The sequence below is a fragment of the Zeugodacus cucurbitae genome, chromosome 6 (genome assembly GCF_028554725.1).
Source record: "Zeugodacus cucurbitae isolate PBARC_wt_2022May chromosome 6, idZeuCucr1.2, whole genome shotgun sequence".
Classification (NCBI taxonomy): Eukaryota; Metazoa; Arthropoda; class Insecta; order Diptera; family Tephritidae; genus Zeugodacus; species Zeugodacus cucurbitae.
Window position 1 is genome coordinate 35,642,617 of NC_071671.1, and position 20,497 is coordinate 35,663,113.

Here is a 20,497-nt window from a genome sequence, read left to right on the forward strand (position 1 = left end):
TTGAATTAGAAATAAAGATACCCGTATAGCCATTAAATTGAGATTTTTATTTGACAATCCAGTGATCGAAGTTAGAGTAGAGTTTCAGCGTAAATTATTGATTTTGAAATTAACTTACAATATATTGCAATATGTAAATGTTCATTTTAACGCAATGAGATAAAAGAAAAGACCGGCAACTGTTCGCGTGAGAGCTGCTAATTTTTACTGATGGGATTTTCGCTAGAATCAATTGCAGAAAGTTTCGAATAAGGATAAAAATTATATGAAAGGAGCAGCAGAAAGCAATAAAAGTTATTTCTTATAACATAGAATCATTGTAAAATAAGCCAATATATTATTCAAGACTTCATGACTTAATGTTTTTTTAAGCGACGTTCAAAAAGTGTGACCAGGTCTTTACCACTATTTCAATCATTGTATAGAGAAGTAGAGAAACTATCAGCTGATAAAACGTAAACAATCCACAGCTGAGAGACGTTCATGGAGAACTGTCAAGTAGTCCTCGGGGGTAGGTTTCTTTTGGCGTCCAAGATGGCCGACTTTTTACCGGAAAATGGTTGCATTGTAGAATTTTTGCGAAATTTAATGAAAAGTTGTAAAAAAAATAAAGATTACATGAAAGCATTCAATATTTTATCGATATAAAAAGGGTTTCTCTTTACACTGAATATTACAGTAGTCGTTTTTACTTCCAAGTTTAAGTATAATGAAAGCATTTATTTGGGCTTCATTTTATCGAATGTGGTGGCATAATTATTCACCACAGAAATATGGTAGCAAGAATTGAGCAACCATGTAAGTTATTTGACAGTTTCTCTAGTTGTTGTTTTTGCTTTTCATAATTAAAGCTTTATTGGAATAGGGTAGCAAAAGAATAAAACGAACAAGTTATAAAAAGGCAGTACATCCGTATTAATTATGGAAAAGGGCACAATGAACAGAATTTAATTTAATATAGGTAATATATAATGTATTGTACTCATTTTTAAATATAGTGTAAATTTTTTTGATTTATATGATTTAGCGTTAGCTGTTTAAAAAGGACAAATATTTACACAATTTGAAAAAAAACCTTAACTTCGTATATAGGTCTAATGTATTGTCTAATACCTGAGACAGACATGTAGTGTACATTGTAGTATGCTTCAGAAACCATATGTGTATCACCGGTTTTCCGAATTTTGTTTGAAAGCAAATGGTGTTCCGTACTACAATAGAGTTCTAGAAACCATTGAAATTTTGTGGTGTTGTGAAATGTACTACAATGGATTGCATTGAACACACCGAAAGCTTTAAGCTCTTCTGCCACAATCATATGTTTTTTGACATTTTGACATGTAGAAAATAAATTAAATTCAAAATTAATTGATATCAAAAAACAAAATTTGAAAAAAAAAATGTGAAAAATATGTAATATGTTTGTAATAATATGTAATATGTAATAATTATATTGAACAATAATATTTTAAGATTGCTTGAAGTTATAAATAAGTCAGGATAAATTTTCCTGCCTGTTATTCATAATTACAATTTGCTTGAATTTATTTGTATCAGCTGATGAATGTAAACTTAGTACAATATACTACATGTGTATTACTATGCTGGTTCATGGTTTCTAGAGCTTTTATTGTAGTACATGTAATAGTATGAAAACCATATGTCTGTCTTAGGTATAAATATAGACAAATACATAAAATTGATAATGTAACAAATTTATATCATTATTATAAGAAGTGTTATTTTAATAACTGTATGATCTCTCTCATGTTTATTCATTGATGAAAGCGCATCAAATCGATTTGTATTTACAATAAAAATATACACATGCATATTTACTTATGTATAAATTGTATTTTCCATTCCCAATTTTGTCTATAAATACTTAAAAATAATTAAATTAAAATACTATTTAAATTACTGCCAACTTTTCGTACCATACCGCATTACAAATAATTATGTTGGGTATTCATCCCTATCAGAATTAATATAATTTAATTTCGTAATACTAAATAACAACATAATACTACCAAAAAATCTAATGGTAATAAACAATAATACACAAATTTTTGATTATGTGAAACCCTATTTGGGGAATATGAATTAGCTCAACATAGGCGGCCATCTTGGCTTAAATGTCAAAAGTAGTTTCTGGAGGTGGGTTTTTGGAGTTTCTCTACTTCTCTATACAATGATTTCAATCATAATTGACATTTTTATTACTTGCAGTGTAGCAACAGAGTGTTTCATATGCGGAATGATTTTGTAAATATTTGCATGAAAATGTATAAAAATATTAACAAATAATTTGACTTAGGTTATATTATTTTATTTCGACTTCATTAAAATTCTTTGGAAGACTTATTACCGTATCATATTAAAAGTAGAATGAATGCTGTCTCTGAAAAAATTTCGCTGCTATTCCTAACATAACATGGCGTGTAAGCAATGTGTTATGATACTGCAACACAAAACATATTGGTCACCTGTTTAGTTTTCTGTTTCCCATTGTTCCGTATTCTGATACGATAAAATCTATGTACAATTTTAGGAATTTTTACCAAGGCGTGTGTTTAAAATGTAAAAATTGGAATATAGGGAAAATTGCCAGTGCTGAAATATGTAAATTGCTTGTTGATAAAAAATTGTTGTTTATACGTTAAGACTATCTTAAGAAGATGGATCGTAGTAAATATTGACAAAGTTGGAGATCACTTATTGGAAATAAAAGTGACGTGTAAGGCAGTAGTAGCAGCAAACTCAGCTTTAAGAAAGGCATTAAAGAATTGTATTTCAAGTATTGTTTATCAGGTGCGTGACGATATTATTTATACACCACAATAAATAGTAAATAAGATCATTGCTAATATTTTTGTTACAGGAAATTTTGTTATAGCATGAATAAATAAGCTTAAATAACGGGCGAACTACATACATGAAAATTATCTGTTCAATTAATTGTTTCTCTTATATGTAATTGATAAAACATCTCCTCTAATATTGAATTGTGCCTAAGTACCTACTGTTTACAAAATATATTATAGATTGCTTAATGATCTTTATAGGTATGTTATATACAGCATCATCACTCAAAAAATTAGTCAAACCATGATTTTCTACGTATAAATTCCATTACTGTTATGATATTAGATATTAAGGAATTTAAGATTGAATTAAAACGATTTTAATATGTAAACCATTATTAACATTACATTATTTATTATGATACAGTAGTACATAGTAGTTGTGAGCCCAAAATGTTTGTAAATTATAATATTTTATAAATTTAAAAACTATAAATGACATAGGTATATGTGCTTATATGATTAAATTGTGTAATATAAATTAATCGAAAAAATATAATTTCAAAATCTTGCGATATTAATTTTGTTCAATTTATAATTTATTATGGTTGAAGCGTATTAATAAAATGCTATGTTCAATACATATACATTTTTTTTTTTGGATTTGAGCTATTAAATTGTATTAATAATTCTAATTGATTAATAATTTAATTCCTATTCCATTAATTTCTTTTACAATTAATGCTACATCCATGGGTAACTTAAAATGATTTGTATTCAAGAAAACCTCAAAATATCATTCCTCCGTTATTATGTAAAATTTTCTTCCTTTCGACATAACTTTTGCTCTTCGTTCTGATATATTATCCACCAATTAATTTTATTTGGATATTATGATTTAGGTCGAAATATTGTATGAAAAATTAGTCAACTACTGATTTTCTTGGAGATTTATATTGCTTTCAATACTAAGTATTAAATAGTATATGGGCATTTCCGCCATGTCGAACGTGACAATCGCTGAATAATTTATAGTTTTTTTTTTAATTAAATATTTACCACATTCACACGGGACATTTTTTTTTTCATCGTAATATTTATGTTGATTTTGTTGTTATAATACGGAATTATTTAACACCAAATCCAATAAAATGGCTTAAAAAGTAGTAAATGTATTTATTTATTTATTTTAACTAACATCCAACGAGAAACACAACAAAAATTCTATAGTATGAAATGAAAATAGTATATATATATATATGAATGCGAAATACAGTTTGTTTTTCAGAAAATGCTGGCCTCGGGTGTAAAAAAATTATGGATTTCATTATCTGCCAAACTTTCCTTTTGATAACTGCTCCCACTCCATCGAAGGCTCCTTGCAAAAAAAATCTATTCTAATGAAGAGTATTTTAATTGTTTTATAAAATCAACCAGGTTTCATAATATAAATTTGTTTTTAAACTGCGAGCAGTTACCTTAAAAAAATAAATATTTTAGAAAAGCAACTAAAGGAATTCTTAATTTTAGTTAAAAAATGCTAGTTCAGTGGAATTTAAAGTGCGGTTTTTGCTCATATGCAAATAATTAATGTAAACGTATATATTAACATACTTAAGTTAATTTTATAAGACAAAAAACAAAAAATTATTTTCAATATTTGAACTCCACACCTACGATGTCGCACGTGACCTATTTTAAGTAGTTACAAAAATCACAAACATTCAGATTTTTGAACAAGCCTTTCTTTTATTTTAATTGTATGAAATTTAACTGTTTGTACCCAAAATATAGCGAAATTTCTGCTTATATTTTCGATGCAGTGGGAACAATTGTTATTTTTTGATGTCGCACGGGACATTTAAATATAAGATAATAAGGAACAAAAACTTACAGTTATTTGCAATCGCAACCTTTCTTATGCATTTTATTTAGCTTTTTGTACCCTTTTAAAGGTTTTACACAAAGCAAAAATTACTACATGATATGTTTCTTTAACAATTTTGACGAAAAAACAAATGCAGTAGAAAAATCGAAATGAGAAAAGTAGCTCCTAAGCGACTTGGCTTTCGTATATCTCGTAATTGGTTATGAATTAATATAAAATGAGTTTTATATAAATAAATTTAAATATTTTCCTATGAAAATATGCAAAAACTTTGTAATTCTATTAATGTTTAGTATTTTGTCTGTGGTGAACCTTCTGGCGGAAATGCCCATATGTTGTTATTTGTTGATTATTTTTGTAGTTTTTATACGAAATTTCCTTATATACATAGGGAGAGATGGTGTAAAAATGTTTTTCTGAAAATTAGTTATTGGTTAATTGCAATATTAATAATTAATTAATGAAGCATTCAATTTTTATGTTTTCTTGTTTTTGGGGAGGGATCTGCAGGAGATATTGTCATACTGATAGTAAAAGGTGGGTAACAGTATAGTATACATTAGAGTGGGTCAATTTTTTTCTTGACAAAGCGGTTATCAAAATCGTAAACTACGATGAATTCTAAGAAAATTTGCCTAAGAAACCATGGGTCTAAATTGAAAATCGAGCTTCCGGTTTTTAACGAGAATCTTTCGTATATTGTATTTTGTAAAAAAAAATCCAATTCCTATTCCACTGTCGATTGTTTGCTTGTTTTGTAGATATCGAAGCTAATTTGCTCAAATTTGGTTTAATGTGATGTTGTATTTAAGCAGAAAATTCGACAGTACAGAAATTTTTTATAGGGGGCGTCGCACTGCCCACTTATGAGTTCATATGTATATCTCTGGAACCACCTCACCGCTTTTTTTTTAATTCTGTATACGTATTACATTATGCCTATGTAAGTGATATTTGGAAAATTATCAAAAGCGGACAAAAACCACGCCCACCTGCAATATAACGGTAATTTTTGAAAACACTAAAGATCAGAAATTTTAATAACTGTTGAAGGGAAACATCTTGAGTTTGGTATTCGGTGTTGTATTGCAGCCAGAAATCCGACTATATTAAAATTTTGGCATGTCACCGCCCATTTTTGAGTGCATATGTAAATCTCTGGAACTACTTTATCGATTTCGTGTAAATTTTGTATACATTTTAGATTGTACCTAGTTAGGTGAGATTATGAAAATGATTAAAATTGGGCAAAAACTACGGTCACCTCCCATATAACGGTATTTTTCTGTACGGTCACTTTATGTTTTCGACTCTTGTAGTTGTTACTGTTTTCCTTTTCATTTATTAAAAAAAAATCAAATCATTCCAATTTCTGTTACACTGTCGATTGTTTGTTTGATTTGCACTTGTTTTATTTATTATTATTTTAATTTTTATGGGTGGATAGGTAACATATTTTTTGCTCCATACAAATTGACCCACCCTAGAATACATACATATACTACACTTAGTTTCTCTAATACATTTTGTTCCAGGCTCGCGATATTTATATCTAATTAAATCTAATTTAAAAAAATACTATATTCATCATATTATTATAAACTTAAATTAAGGAACAAAGCGCAACAATATTATTATTATAATGGCAGTATGGGCTTAGACCAACTTATTGATCGATTTTAACACTATATTGGAATGGAGTGTATAGCTTAATTTGTGACTTTATAGTTTTTTATAGCATAACGTCATTTTCTGGGCGTATTAATCGTCCATCTGCAGTTAAAACTTCTACAAAACAAGTGTCCGTGTGCGAAGATATCTTAAATTTTTCAGAAGTTATCGCAAACTCTTACGGACGTATGGCTACTCGTTCCGTTATGCTGATTATTTTGATATACAGTCAGAGACAAAAGTTTAAATACACCCATAAAATTTAAATTTTTATTGAAAAAAAAGTGTTTTAACACAAATGTAATGATGCAGTTTATAATAGATAATTAACCAATAATGGAATGCAAAAAAAAAAATAACGGTAACTTCATAAAAAAACGTAAAATTATGCGGGACAAAAGTTTAAATACATACAGTTTCATTTTCTGACTAAATAAAACGAATATTAAAGGAATATCTCAGAACTTCCGAGATACAAACAAGCAAATGAAGACTGCATTTGTTGTTCCAAAATACTGTTATAAACATATTTATCGATTTTACCATCAATTACCCTTAGATACCTTACGGTAGCTGCTCCTATTGCTCCCCATACCATGACAATACCTCCAACATGCTTAACTTTTGGTATTAAAGTTTGTGTTTGATATGCTGTTCCTGCTTTATACACATTTTTGCGTGGTTATCGTTTCTGAATATTTGAATTTGGATTTCTTTAGGAGTCTGAACTCTTCTCCAAAAGGATTCATCCATATCTTTGTATTTGTTCGCAAATTCAAGTCCAAATTGCTTATTTTTCTCATATATGAGAGATTTGTTGTGTGGAACTCTGCTTCAAAAGCTATTTTATTAAGTTCATAGAATGTCGAAATACATATGTATGTTTAAATCTGCCTTTGAAGGTTAGTATTTTTGATTTCATCGCTTTTTACGAGATACGAGATTCGAGATTTTTTATAATATTGTTAATATTCCTTCGTTGCTATCATCGTAAAATATTAAATTTGCAAAATTCCTTCCATAAGTCGAACATTTCGACTAAACGAAATGAAAACTTCCATAACTCGGAAGTATTTTGTGGATATTTTAAATATAATAAAATAAGGGTAGTAAAAAGTTATTATTAGATATACAATGCTTATATATGTTTGTAAAAATATCAAAATTATCATAAAGTCAAAAGAAAAATAGCTATTAATAAAACTGTATATAAAAAAATTCAGCATTTTGTCCAATTTAGCTAGACAATTCACATAGGTTATTAAGCACAACATGTATTTGGTTGTAATATTTTTGAACATTGACAAATCTAATTGGTCTAATTGACACCGGAGTTATCAATAAAACTTCGCATTTTCCTGCTGGAAAGTTTACTATCCATGTCTTAAGCTATCCTTAAAGCCTGTAACGGTGATATCAAATACCTTCCCACATATAATTATTTTTCGGCTTTTTATTTTTCTTGCAATTTCTATAGAATTTAATGTTAGGTACAGTCCTTTTTTATATAAAATTTAAAAATTGTTTAATTTGAGAAGATTTTTGTATATTTATTCTCAGATATATTGTGGCAGTTGATGACATTCTGCAATGGGGAAACTACTTTCTAAAATTTTTGGTAACAAGGAAATGCGGATTCTGATGCTTGGCCTAGATGCAGCGGGGAAAACAAGTATCCTTTTTGCAAAAATTATTATTTAGTAGAATTATCATACAAATACTAATCGTCTGTTTACTTATTAAGAAAGAGTTTATTGGTATAAAAGTAGTTGATTTGATGAAATACATTGTCATTGTACAACTATCAATTGCATACAGAGTTATTTGGAATATTACTGTGGGACAGTATTTATTGAACTGAACGTATAAACTATTTTCGCTTTTAAAAAGATTACTTACTAATTAAACTAGTTTAAAAATATGTAAAATGTTTTTTATAAACTGCTTGGCAGCAAGTTGAAATATACCATATTTATATGTAATGGTTTCCTTAATAAAATAATGTATATATAGCAATTTTATATAAGCTGAAGTTGGGACAATCCGTTACGACGATTCCAACAGTAGGATTTAACGTTGAGACTGTCACCTACAAAAATGTGAAATTCAATGTGTGGGACGTGGGGGGCCAAGACAAGATTCGACCTCTCTGGCGACATTACTACACAGGTATTTTTATTATTATTATTTTATTTTTTATATGCAAAAATATGTTTTCTGTTTTAGGCACACAGGGGTTGATATTTGTTGTTGATTGTGCTGATCGGGACCGAATAGATGAAGCTCGAACGGAACTTCATAGAATAATTAATGATAGAGAAATGAGGGACGCCATTATTCTAATATTTGCTAATAAGCAGGATCTTGCAGACGGTAAGAAAACATGTATTCTTGTTCTCCATATCTTTCTCGTCCCTGAAATGAAATTTAAAGACATGGAAAATAATTACGTTCATTTAAATTTGAAACGTAGTTTAGTAGATTTGAATAAATCTATTTATACCTTGGTCGTAAAAATCTTGTATATATTTATTGCTCAGGTTGATTTCACTGTACAACACTCAGCTTGAAATGGGACCAAACCGTTTTTTTTAAGATGTTAAGTCATAAGAAAATAAATATTTTTTTTCTTTTTTTCGAAAATTGTTGCAAACATCATTATTATTATATTATGTAAGTACAAAAAATAACAAGTAAGGAAAGGCTAAGTTCGATTGCAACCGAACATTTTATACTCTCGCAATTCATTTAGAGATTTACCCGTATTTTCGGTGAAAAATTACCCTTAGGCACTGAGTTCTTCATATTTGATATCAGGAAAAGTCATGGTTCGATTTTGACAATTTTTCCACAAGTGATGTCACAGCTCAAATACAGTATTTGTGTGAATTTTTATTTCGCTATCTTTATCGGTTCCTTATGTATACATTATAAAGTGAACGAATCAGAAGGATTCAAAATTGAGTTATATGGGAAGTAGGCGTAGTTGTGAACCATATTCCACCAGTGTCATCAGGGTGTCAAGAAAAGATTATATACCGAATTTCATTGAAATCTGTCGAGTAGTTCTTGAGATATGGTTTTTGACCCATAAGTGGGCGACGCCACGCCCATTTTCCATTTTGTAAAAAAATCTCAGTGCAGCTTCCTTCTGCCATTTCTTATGTAAAATTTGGTGTTTCTCGTTAGTGAGTTAACGCACTTTTAGTCATTTTCAACCTAACCTTTGTGTGGGAGGTGGGCGTGGTTATTATCCGATTTCTTTAATTTTTGGACTGTATAAGGAAACGGCTAAAAGAAACGACTGCAGAAAGGTTTATATAGCTTTATTGGTTTGCAAGATATATACAAAAAACCTATTTGGGGGCGGGTTCACGCCCACTTTTCCATAAAAAACACATTCAAATGTGCCCTCCCTAGTGTGATCCTATGTTCCAAATTTTATTTTCAATGTTCAAATACTTATGTTCAAAACTTTATTTATGGCTTAGTTATAGCTCTTTATGTGTTTTTGGTTATCGCCATTTTGTGGGCGTGGCAGTGGTCCGATTCCGCCCAGACAGACGGACGGACGGACAGGCAGACATCCGGATTTGAACTTTACTCGTCACTCTGATCACTTTGGTATATATAACCTTATATCTAACTCGTTTAGTTTTAGGACTTACAAACAACCGTTATGTGGACAAAACTACTATCTTAGCAACTTTTGTTGCGAGAGTATAAAAATATGAGCTAATCCACGTTTTCCTCTCATTTCAATTCTGTACAATATTATTCGGCTTATATGCCAGATGCAATAAGGAGTACAGTCGGACTACCCAATTTATTTTTCATTTTGCATTAGGTAAATCAAGCGCCAATGATGATATCTGAATAATCTGCAAGTTAGCATTTATAATCGAAATAGCTGTGGAATTTTAAGTTCGGGGTTCAAACCACGATTTTATTTGTATTTATTTTATTTTTAATTTGGTTCGTATAATGTTTTTAATAAGAAATTGTGAATCGATTGAAATCGTATTTGGCTTCTTATTGACTTATACTATGTATTATTCGCTCTCTTTTTGTCATTTATGAAAAGTATTTGTATATACTGTGCAAAAAAAAAACCACGCATTATACAGAGTGGCTATATATTGCGCAAAACTTACGTTCATGTTATCTGAAGTTAAACAGTTTTTTTTGAGAGTCCACCACTTTTATTTATGAAGTTAGTTTCAAACATGTTTATATAAAAATTTATAGTATACAATTTGTTTTTAAATAGTTTCAAAAAAACGATCTCCTTTCCTCCGACGCACTGTGGAAATGCCACATCAAAATAAATTAAATTTGGATTCAACCAAGTTTTGTGTGATTTTGCTTGCTACTTTATTTTTAAAATAACAGTTTTTAGATGTAATTAAGATACTTTATACATATATTAACCAGTATTATCGACAGTAGAAGAGCCAGGCATCACTTTTATTTTTTTTTTTAAATTTAATTGCTCTTGCAAAACATTTGCACGATGCACGGATTGGAAAGGCAAATAATTACAACTCTGTGTCTGCTGTCATAATACTACATATAACACGCAAATGTATGTGCGTTAACATATTGTTTTCTGCTATTAGGTGTTCTCGTACACTTTTATATTTTGGTGTAATACCTCAGTCAAATAATTATATGTGCATGAACTTTTTGCAAAAAAAAATTAAAGATCACAAAATTGCAAAATATTTCAGAGTATGCAGGTTTGTTATTATTAATGTATACGATATAAAAAACAAAAAATTAACAAATTTCAAAATATTTTTTAAACTATAAAACAAAATTGAAGTTTAGGCTAATGGTAAATATTTATATGTGCATTTTACTAATTTTACCAGTAAAGCCTATACATTTGGTTTAACCGAAAGAAATGTTTATTATAATAGTCAGTAAAATTGTCCTTAGATTTTAAAACTAAATTAAGCCGCTTAATCAGAGAATTAACTACTGAGAGTAGTTATGTAAATATTGGCAAATTCTTGCTTTATGGCTAATTTAAGGTGACGTACTGTCTCAAACTGCTTTCCGTTTTGGAAAACAGGAGTAGAGAGGTTCCCCCAGAGATCCTCAATATGATTTAGGTTCGAAATCAATGCTGCACATTGTAATACCGGAATTTTCCGGTCGTTAAAGATGTTCTTCGTGTGGATTAAAGCGTTATCCTTTCGATATGTCCAGTTATATGCCATAAATATTGCCAGCAAATTTTATTAACTCGCTGTCCAAAAGATCTACATTGATATTAGCATTCATTTGAGTGAATATAAAACATCCACAGCAGCAAAATGCAGCCCATGAAATCAAGGTACCGCTTCCAAAACATCGCTTGTAGTAGGACCGTCGTTCCTGGTGCGAATCTCTCCAATATTTCTTGCAATGACCTGGGCCGACCAAATTTAATTTTTTTCGTCACTAAAGACTGTATTCTATCACTCATCGGCACAGAATTGGTATTTATTTGCAAACCTCAAATGTGCTTTATTGTGTCTTTCTTTAGCGTTGGTTTAGGTGCCATGGAGGTGTGTTTCAGAAACTGATTTTTATGTATAATTGGAAAAATTATATTTATTGTGATTTTCTGTCTTAACTAGGTCCATATTTGATCGCTGCTTATCAAGTCCGCAACTACTAGCCGTCGAATCATCCATTCAATGTTGTTTTTCGTCCGCTGCGTCGCACTATACCATAATTAGTGGGGTTTTTAAGAAATTTTGAGATACAGTCCCGATGTCGCTTTGGTCTAGAGCCATTTTGGAACCGCTTTCATGCATTCCTATGATTATTACTTGTTCCTTGGCTGATAAACTAGTACCACGAGGCATTTTAGGCTTAAAGTTAAATAAATATAATAAGATTTTTAATACTTCATTAAGTTAATGCACCTACAATAATTTTGAAAACAAATTTTAGCAAAAAAAGTTTTTGCTGCGACACTATCACTAAAAAAGATCCGCTAAACTGATTTTGCACATATAAATATTTTCTATGCAATACCCAATTTACAAGCACATTCTTAATGTAACTGTACAACGAACGAGAAAAGTATGAAACAATTTTCGTTGCATAGTAACGGTAACATATCAACCTTTTATTCCACATTTACCGAAATCCAAAAAAAAAAAAACAGTGAATAAGAAATATAAACAAAAGCCGAAATGCACATATAATTATTTGACTGAGGTATGTTATATTGGGTGTATTGGAATCAGAATAGGTCTGAATAGATTTAGTTTATTTTTGGCATAAAACGAAAGGAACGAAATATGTTCACTTCATTTCATTAAAACACGGTGGAATTTAATATTTCTGAAGAAATTTAATATTTTAAATCAGACAATTAATATTAGTATTTATTTCTGAATAAGTGGCTGATATCGCATAATAGCATCCATTCTCACAACTTGTAATCAAATAACAAAAATTTAATTCACTAAGTTTCGTAGATATATAATATTTTATCCTCTCGCAGCATGTTGCACAAAATATAATTGTTTTATTCACATAATGGTTTTTTGTAACACCTAAAACGAAAAGAGTTAAATATTGAATTATACATACAGTGGCTCAGAGCTTATTTCATGCAATATATTTTTTTCAGTTTATATTGCCATAAAATGGAAAGTAAGATACTTAAGAAAAAAAAGTTGATGGATATATATTCTACAATGCTTTACTAATATAGTATGCTAAATAAAGTTCTTGGAAGAACAATCTTACGTTTACAAAAACAAGAATTCCAGCTACCTTTCAGAAATTTTGCTCACAGCTTATTTCATGCACCCACTTGTCTATGTTGTGGAGAAATCCCGTTGCTTGGATTGCGGTACTAGGCGTTTGTAAATCTTAGGGCTGGGATTCAGTAATAGTTTGAACAAAATTTTAATGTGTTTTTGAGTGTCGAGTACACCAGTGTACCAATTTGAGTAAAATGGGCCCCCGTACAACGATTGAGCAGCGAGAATTGGTCATAAACCATTTCAAAAATGGAAAATCACAGCGAAAAATTGCTGAGATTGTAAATTTAAGTAGTGCTACAGTGCAAAATATAATTGAGCGTTTCGCATTCAAAATAAAGGCCGAAACGCACCAACGTGGAGAGCGTTTAATTGTGCGTAAAATTAAAGAAAACCCGAGATTATCAGTTCCAATGTTAACTACAGAGATTCAGGAGGAGCTAGGGAAATCATTTTGTGCTGAAACTGTGCGTCGGGTACTACGTGCGCATGATCAATGGTCGAGTAGCCCGAATGAAGATATTCATTAGCAAAAAAACTAACTAAGCCGAGTTACAATTGCAAGGGAGCTGGAAACCAAGGATTTTAACTTCTGGAATACTGTAATTTTTGCTGACGAGTCGAAATTCAACCTTTTCGGTTCAGATGGAATGGCTTACGTGTGGAAGAAACCCAATACTGAGCTTCAGAGATGTAACATTAGGCCAACAGTTAAACATGGTGAGGACAGTGTTATGGTATGAGCGTGTATGTCTGCAGCCGGCGTTGGAAATTTGGTATTTATTGAGAGTATAATGGACAAAACATTGTACCTTAATATATTGAAAGAAATTTTAATCCAAAGTGCCGAGAAACTTGGGATCCGTCAAAATTTCCGGTATTATCAGGACAACGATCGTAAACACAAAGCGACAGACCTGGCTAATATGGAATTGTCCACATTTAATGAATCCACCGGCCCAGTCACCTGACATGAACCAGATCGAGAATTTATGGTCTTTGTTAGAAAATAACATCCGTAAACACCGCATCAGTAAAAAGGAACAGCTAAAAGGTGGTATTTTGGAAGAATGAAACAAAATTGGGACAGAAATTACAAAAAAACTAGTTGAGTCCATGCCAGCTAGACTAAAAGCTGTATTGAAAGCTAACGAATATCATACTAGGTATTAAGCAAGTTTTAAACAAATTATTTATCTTATTTACACTGCATAAAATAAGCTGTGATATGAAATTTGTTTACGTTTCTGGTTTTTTGTTTATAAGTTATTGAATAATAAATAAAAATAATAAAATAAAGTATCTTTTATAAACTACACATTCGTATTAACAACTAGGACTTTGAATTATTTCGATATGTGTTTTTGTTGTCACGATATAACATTTGAAATTTTGTAAATTCATATGCATGAAATAAGCTGTGAGCCACTGATATATGAGAATGATCAGGATGATGAGACGAGTTTAAATTCGAGTGCCTGACTGTACGTCCGTGCAAGAGATAACTTGAGTAAAAATTGATGGGCGAAATTGAGCCATTGCCATTCCCACAAAATGGCGTTTAGTGAAAAACTAAAAAATCTACATAAAACTAAGCCACAGCTTAAGCTATAAAAATCAAATTCGGTACGAAGGACCCTACAAGGAGGGGCATCTTTGTTTAGAATTCTTCTGGAAAAGAGGTGTAATTCTGACAAGTTTATCAATAACCAAACTTTCTGAAATAATTTTCCCTTTTCCTAATGGGTGAAATCGGAAAATAACCACATCCACCTCCCCCCCAGTACTTTAAATTGCAAACGGAAAACATCAGATACACAACAATTTATGGTACGGAAGAGCTGCACTATTCAAATTGCATAAAAAAATAAATAATAAAAAATACTAAATAAATAAAATGTATCCACTGCTTTGAGGATTGCAAATAGCGAGAGTATAAAATGTGAGGTTACACCCGAACTTAGCCCTTCCATACCTACTTTAGTTTGTTGTTGTTATCAAATTGATCACCGATAACCAGTTATACTAGGTTCTGACCGACATTGAAAACATGTTTTCATATAAAAAATGCGTTTTCGTTCTAAAACTTGTGTTTTCATCCATGCAAAATCTGTCAAACGAAATAACAGTTTCCGCTGAAAATTACTTGAAAACTAACATTCCACTCGTTGTAATCGATGCCTGCTCTAGTTTAGTCGATATAATTGGATGAAATATTTTGCCATCCCCCAATTGTCAAGTAATATTTGTTTACATTTTCAAAATAATGGAGAAAAAACGTACAAAAAAAGAAATTCGTGTGGTGAGAGGAGGAAGCGCTCCTATTTGAATTGTAGCAAAATAAGGTGTTTGCTCTACATGGGCCTAGAAAAAATAGCCATTAAAATAAGAATTAAACGTTGTTGTCGTGATTCTATAAAACACGATCATTAATAATAATTATAAACAAATATTCAAAAATATAAAACATACCATTTCCATTGCTCAAAATTTAAACAAACAAATAAGTTTGTGAACTGTCAATGAAAACGCATCGAAAACACATGATGTCGATCAGAACGACTTTGGTTACACAATCCACAAATTGTGTTTTCAATGTCGGTCCGAACGTAGTAGTGATGGGCGAAGTAGTAATTTTTCAGTATCGATGAAAAGAGTGACGGCGACTTTTAAATCACAGTGATTTTTTATAGCGACCAACTTCGTATTTGAAGAATTTGTTTTAAATCAACCGTGGAATTCTATTCAAATGTATTTATTCACAACAACTATATCTAACACGAACACCAAAAAATTAAAGCATACAACATCTATTAACTAGTTCGTACCAGTGATAAATTTCATTCACAGTAAAATAGTGGTTTCTAGAAAAATCACCAATTACTGATATAAAATCATCTCATCACTTGAAAGTAGTACTTGAAAGTAGTATTAATCAAAATACTGTCGCTTTAGCGTATACATTTTGCATTTGTGTTAATTCTTGATAATTTCATTACCAAGGTTTCCATGGCTAACTTTCTATATTATCTTTGACCACAAACACAAATAGGGCTGAGCAAAAATTTTAAATTGGATTTTGCATTTCGCGATCCAAGATTAAAGAACTCTTTTAACTTAACTTATACAGTCAAGGTTTATTTGATTAGATGTACTCATTTTTTTGGAAGTAAGTGTAGATTACAACTACCATTTTTGATCTTGCAGCAAATGTTATTTGATTTTTCAAAAGAGATCTCATTCATTATTCAAAAATTTACTCACATCGAAATAGAGACACTTAATTTGTTTACATTATTAAAAGGAATACGTCATATGCAACTAATTAATTATATCTTTAATTGAAAACGTTTATGTTTTTAAAGGAAGTTTTAAATTAAAATTTTGTTCTTATTGCAGCAATGAAACCACACGAAATTCAGGAGAAACTAGGCTTAACTAGAATAAGAGATCGCAATTGGTATGTTCAACCATCGTGTGCAACCACGGGAGATGGGCTTTACGAAGGTTTAACATGGCTTACTTCCAATCATAAATTATGAGATATCTTAAACACTAATTAGATAATTCTATATAAGATACACATGCTTACCATGCTTTTTAGCAAACGAACAACAACAGTAGCAATAAGAAAATTTTGTAAATTATATTTAATAAATAATTAGAAGGAAGTTTGTTTCATTATATATACGTTAAAAATATAAGTTACATAAATCATATAATTTGTAAATATATGTTTAAATAAATTTAAATATGAAAACAAATAATATTTATAGGCTGTGAAGAGCTTTCTTAGTTACTCAAATAAAATCGAATTATTATATAGAAGAACAATCACTGGTCATACACTAATCCATGTGAGTTTTGAAACTGATATATTCGTTGTCTCATACGTTCATGCTGCAGAAATTTATGAATATATACCATTAACATGGGATTCCTTGAGATTTTCCGTATCAATTGGGGATGTTGTGGAATCCAAGACGGATTTGGTTAATTGTCAGAATGGCAAACCAATCCTGATTTTCAATGGTGTCACAGAATCTAATTCGATTTTCATCTTTTCGAATATAAGCAAAACCAATATTCGAATCAAATTGTTTGGAATTTTATAAATTTTAAATTTATGTACATATATATATATGAATTTGGCGTAGGAACCGCTTACGCTTTATCTATCCGTTTTGCCTCTTCCGCGGAAAAGTTAAGTCCTTCCATGAAAAAATACTGCATTGTATTATAATCGCTAAAGGTTATCATACTAAATGTTAATTGTTTTCTTAAAGCCAAATTTACTATAATTAATTATTAAGAAACAAATTAATTATTATGGTTTACAACTCTGTTAAAATAATTTAACATCAGAACAACTAATATCTTATTTTGTTTTACGTACTATAACTATATTTAATTGAACTGAGTACGCATTTTTGCTATATTATCCATTACTATCACGCTTGGTATAGTATACAGAAATTTCAAAATCTGACAACTGCTCAAGACCAGAAATTTAAATAGATATAATATATGTACATGTTTTAATAACAGTGTTTCCTTTAAAATAAGTGACTGAAATTGAACTCCACAAAAATCGTTTTTCTTCAAATACTTTATTATGTATTCATGTATTTTTTTTAGGAATGTCAATTGATATCAATTAGATTAAACTAATCTTATAAGTTGAAAATAAATAATTCTCCTGGTCTCTTATAATATACTGAGATAAATAGCCGATCATAGAGTGAAATTCTGTTACCGATGCCAGGTGAATTATTATTTATTTTTGAAGGAGTGAATAATAAGTCTTCGTGATTTCTCTAATCCTAACCTACTAACCCATATTTTCTACATATTTTAACATAATTACTGATTAAAAATTAGTTACAAATTATTTTTTATTAAATATAGTTTATTTGTTGCTTGTTATCCATAATACCAAAATGGAATTGTAAACCGTAATAAATGCAATAATGTAGAAGAACCAATTTGTATTCATATTGCTATCATTGTGAATATACGAATTGCTTATGAGTCCACGATTTGTAATACAAATTCGGTTTCATATTAAATCCTAAGTCCAGCGATTGAGAAGTTCATAAAAAAGACTTTCCAAATTTCAAGTTTCGAAAAAAAACGCATTTAAAATGTATCTCCGAAAATAATTTAAGTTTTGAAAAATCCTTTCTTAGGTGGATAAATATTTTTTTATGTTAATCTAATCTAATCTAATAAGTTCAGGAAGAGGTTTTATGTAGCTGAAAATATATAATAGCTGTCATCAATTGGCTAACTGCTATAGACAAGCCAATCGAACAAACTTTCCAAATTTTCATACGAACTGGCAGCACTTAAATCGAATTGTCTATACTTGGTCGCACTCAACTCTTTGACAGTTCACTAACAAAACAATTTAATTTTCAAAGATGGAATCATTTCATGTTAAAAACGAAAATGGAAAACAATGAGTATTTTAATTTGGTAAGAAAGTTTGTTTAAACATATGTAATGTATTGTGTTTATACCAAGAATGATAGAACAAAACAACTGAAGTCAAGGTTGTACATAATTATTATTTAAGATTCTAAGTGAAAAATGTATTAACTTGAAAAAGACGTCCGGAATGGTGGAATTAAAAAAAGTCGTAAATAAAGAGATTTTTTCATTTTTCCAACCAACAAAAATGTTGGCAAAATGTCGAACTTTTTGTAACAAAACATATAATTTTAATTATAAATTTATGTTATTATATTGGGTCATTTTATATATGACGATTTTAAGAATCACGTTAATTGTGATATTTTATCTGCACATTATTCAATTTGGTTCACTATGTTTTACATTTCCGTCTTCCATTTGACAATTCTTCTGTTGCCAATTCCCATTCGGGGGTCGTGAGCGCGTCACTATGTCGTAATCTTGTCTTCTATCATTCTTGGTTTATACTAATAAATTATTGTGCAGGTTTCTCAGTACTGTGATCCCCGCTTAAGTGCCCCCCGCTGTTTTTTCTCTCAAATTACATATAAAACTCCCCGCTTAAGAATCTAAATCTCCTCATAAATCTCCTCAACATTGTATATAAGGTCCTGTCGAGTGTATTGTGTGAAAGATTAAAGCCCAACGTGAACGAACTGATTGGACCTTATCAGTGTGCCTTTAGTCCTGGCAAATCTACATCTGACCAGATATGCCGCTATGTCAGAATTTGGTATCCCTGCAAAACTAATACGGCTGTGTAAGTTGACGTTGAGCAACACCAAAAGGCGTTCGATACCAAACGAGGTTTCAGACAGGGTGACTCACTATCGTGTGACTTCTTTAACTTGATGCTGGAAAAAATAATACGTGCTGCAGAGCTAAATAGAGAAGGTACAATCTTCTATAAGAGTGTACAGTTACTGGCGTATGCAAATGATATCATCGGAAGCACAACCGCGCCGTTTGTTCTGTTTTTTCCAGACTGGATAAGGAAGTGAAGCATGTAGGTCTGGTGGAATTAAAAAAAAGTCGAGGACAAGACGAAATATCTCCTGTCATCAAACAAACAGTCAGCGCACTCGCGTCTTGGCTCCCAAGTCGTAGATAGTTTCGTCTACTTAGATAGTCGTAGATAGTTTCGAAATCCAACGCAGAATCACTCTTGCCAACAGGTGCTGGACTGAGTAGGTAACTGAAAAGTAAAGTCCTCTCTCGACGAACCAAAATCAAACTCTACAAGTCGCTCATTATTCCCGTCCTGATGTATGGCGCTGAAGCGTGGACGATGACAACATCCGATGAGACGACTCTTGGGCGCCCTCTGGTGGATTCGACTATTATAGCGTAAGCGGTTCCTACGCCAAATATATATATATAATCTTTCATATAATGTAATTTGATGGCAAAAAAATTAAAAAAATTTTTCGATCGAAAATTTTCAAGCTATCATTGATTCCGCCGATAAACTGCTTTACCATAAAGTGAAACCGTAAAACTGTTTAATCGATTTTTATCGACAAATTTGCTAAATTAAATTATTCGTGCTTTTTGCTTCGTTAAAAAAAAAATTAAAACTAGCCTCCTCATCGAGTGAACTTAAAGTAACTTTGATGAAGGACCCACACCCCGTTTTATTTTTATAATTTTTTTGGTTACAAACTTAAAATCAGTTTCAAACTATAAATAAAATCCTTTAATAACCCATAACATAAACACGTGATGCCTTTACACATTTTCTATCATCCAGTTTTGTCCAGGATTGGAGAGCCTACACTGTTTAACTCTTATGGATTTTCGTCCCAAAAAGTATTTATGATTACGCCCATTAATTTTTTATTTTTTGCAACATATTTTGATAATCGAGATAGATGTAGAGTTATATGTAT

General features: G+C 30.6%; 1 protein-coding gene across 3 annotated transcripts; it reads left to right on the forward strand.

Moving 5' to 3' along the window:
* The first annotated feature begins 2,501 nt into the window (after positions 1-2,501).
* Positions 2,502-16,900, forward strand: LOC105218989 (ADP-ribosylation factor 6). 3 transcript variants are annotated; one of them, XM_029044701.2, is made up of 6 exons: positions 2,502-2,811; positions 2,882-3,065; positions 7,924-8,035; positions 8,377-8,532; positions 8,590-8,736; positions 16,533-16,900. In XM_029044701.2, exons 3-6 carry the CDS (start codon positions 7,954-7,956, stop codon positions 16,673-16,675), a joined length of 528 nt encoding a protein of 175 aa, XP_028900534.1. In that variant the 5' UTR covers positions 2,502-2,811; positions 2,882-3,065; positions 7,924-7,953; the 3' UTR covers positions 16,676-16,900. The 3 variants fall into 3 exon arrangements, with proteins under 3 accessions (XP_028900534.1, XP_011193201.1, XP_011193200.1); XM_011194899.3 differs by lacking the exon at positions 2,882-3,065 and having other exon boundaries at positions 7,902-8,035; XM_011194898.3 differs by lacking the exon at positions 2,882-3,065 and having other exon boundaries at positions 2,503-2,811.
* Positions 16,901-20,497: the final 3,597 nt, after the last annotated feature.

Excerpts from the sequence above, each read along its gene's own strand:
- LOC105218989 (XM_029044701.2), top strand. The coding sequence starts at position 7,954 with ATGGGGAAACTACTTTCTAAAATTTTTGGTAACAAGGAAATGCGGATT. Across the intron at positions 8,533-8,589 it reads CTGGCGACATTACTACACAG|GCACACAGGGGTTGATATTT; the intron begins GTATTTTTATTA and ends TTTCTGTTTTAG. Across the intron at positions 8,737-16,532 it reads TAAGCAGGATCTTGCAGACG|CAATGAAACCACACGAAATT; the intron begins GTAAGAAAACAT and ends TTCTTATTGCAG.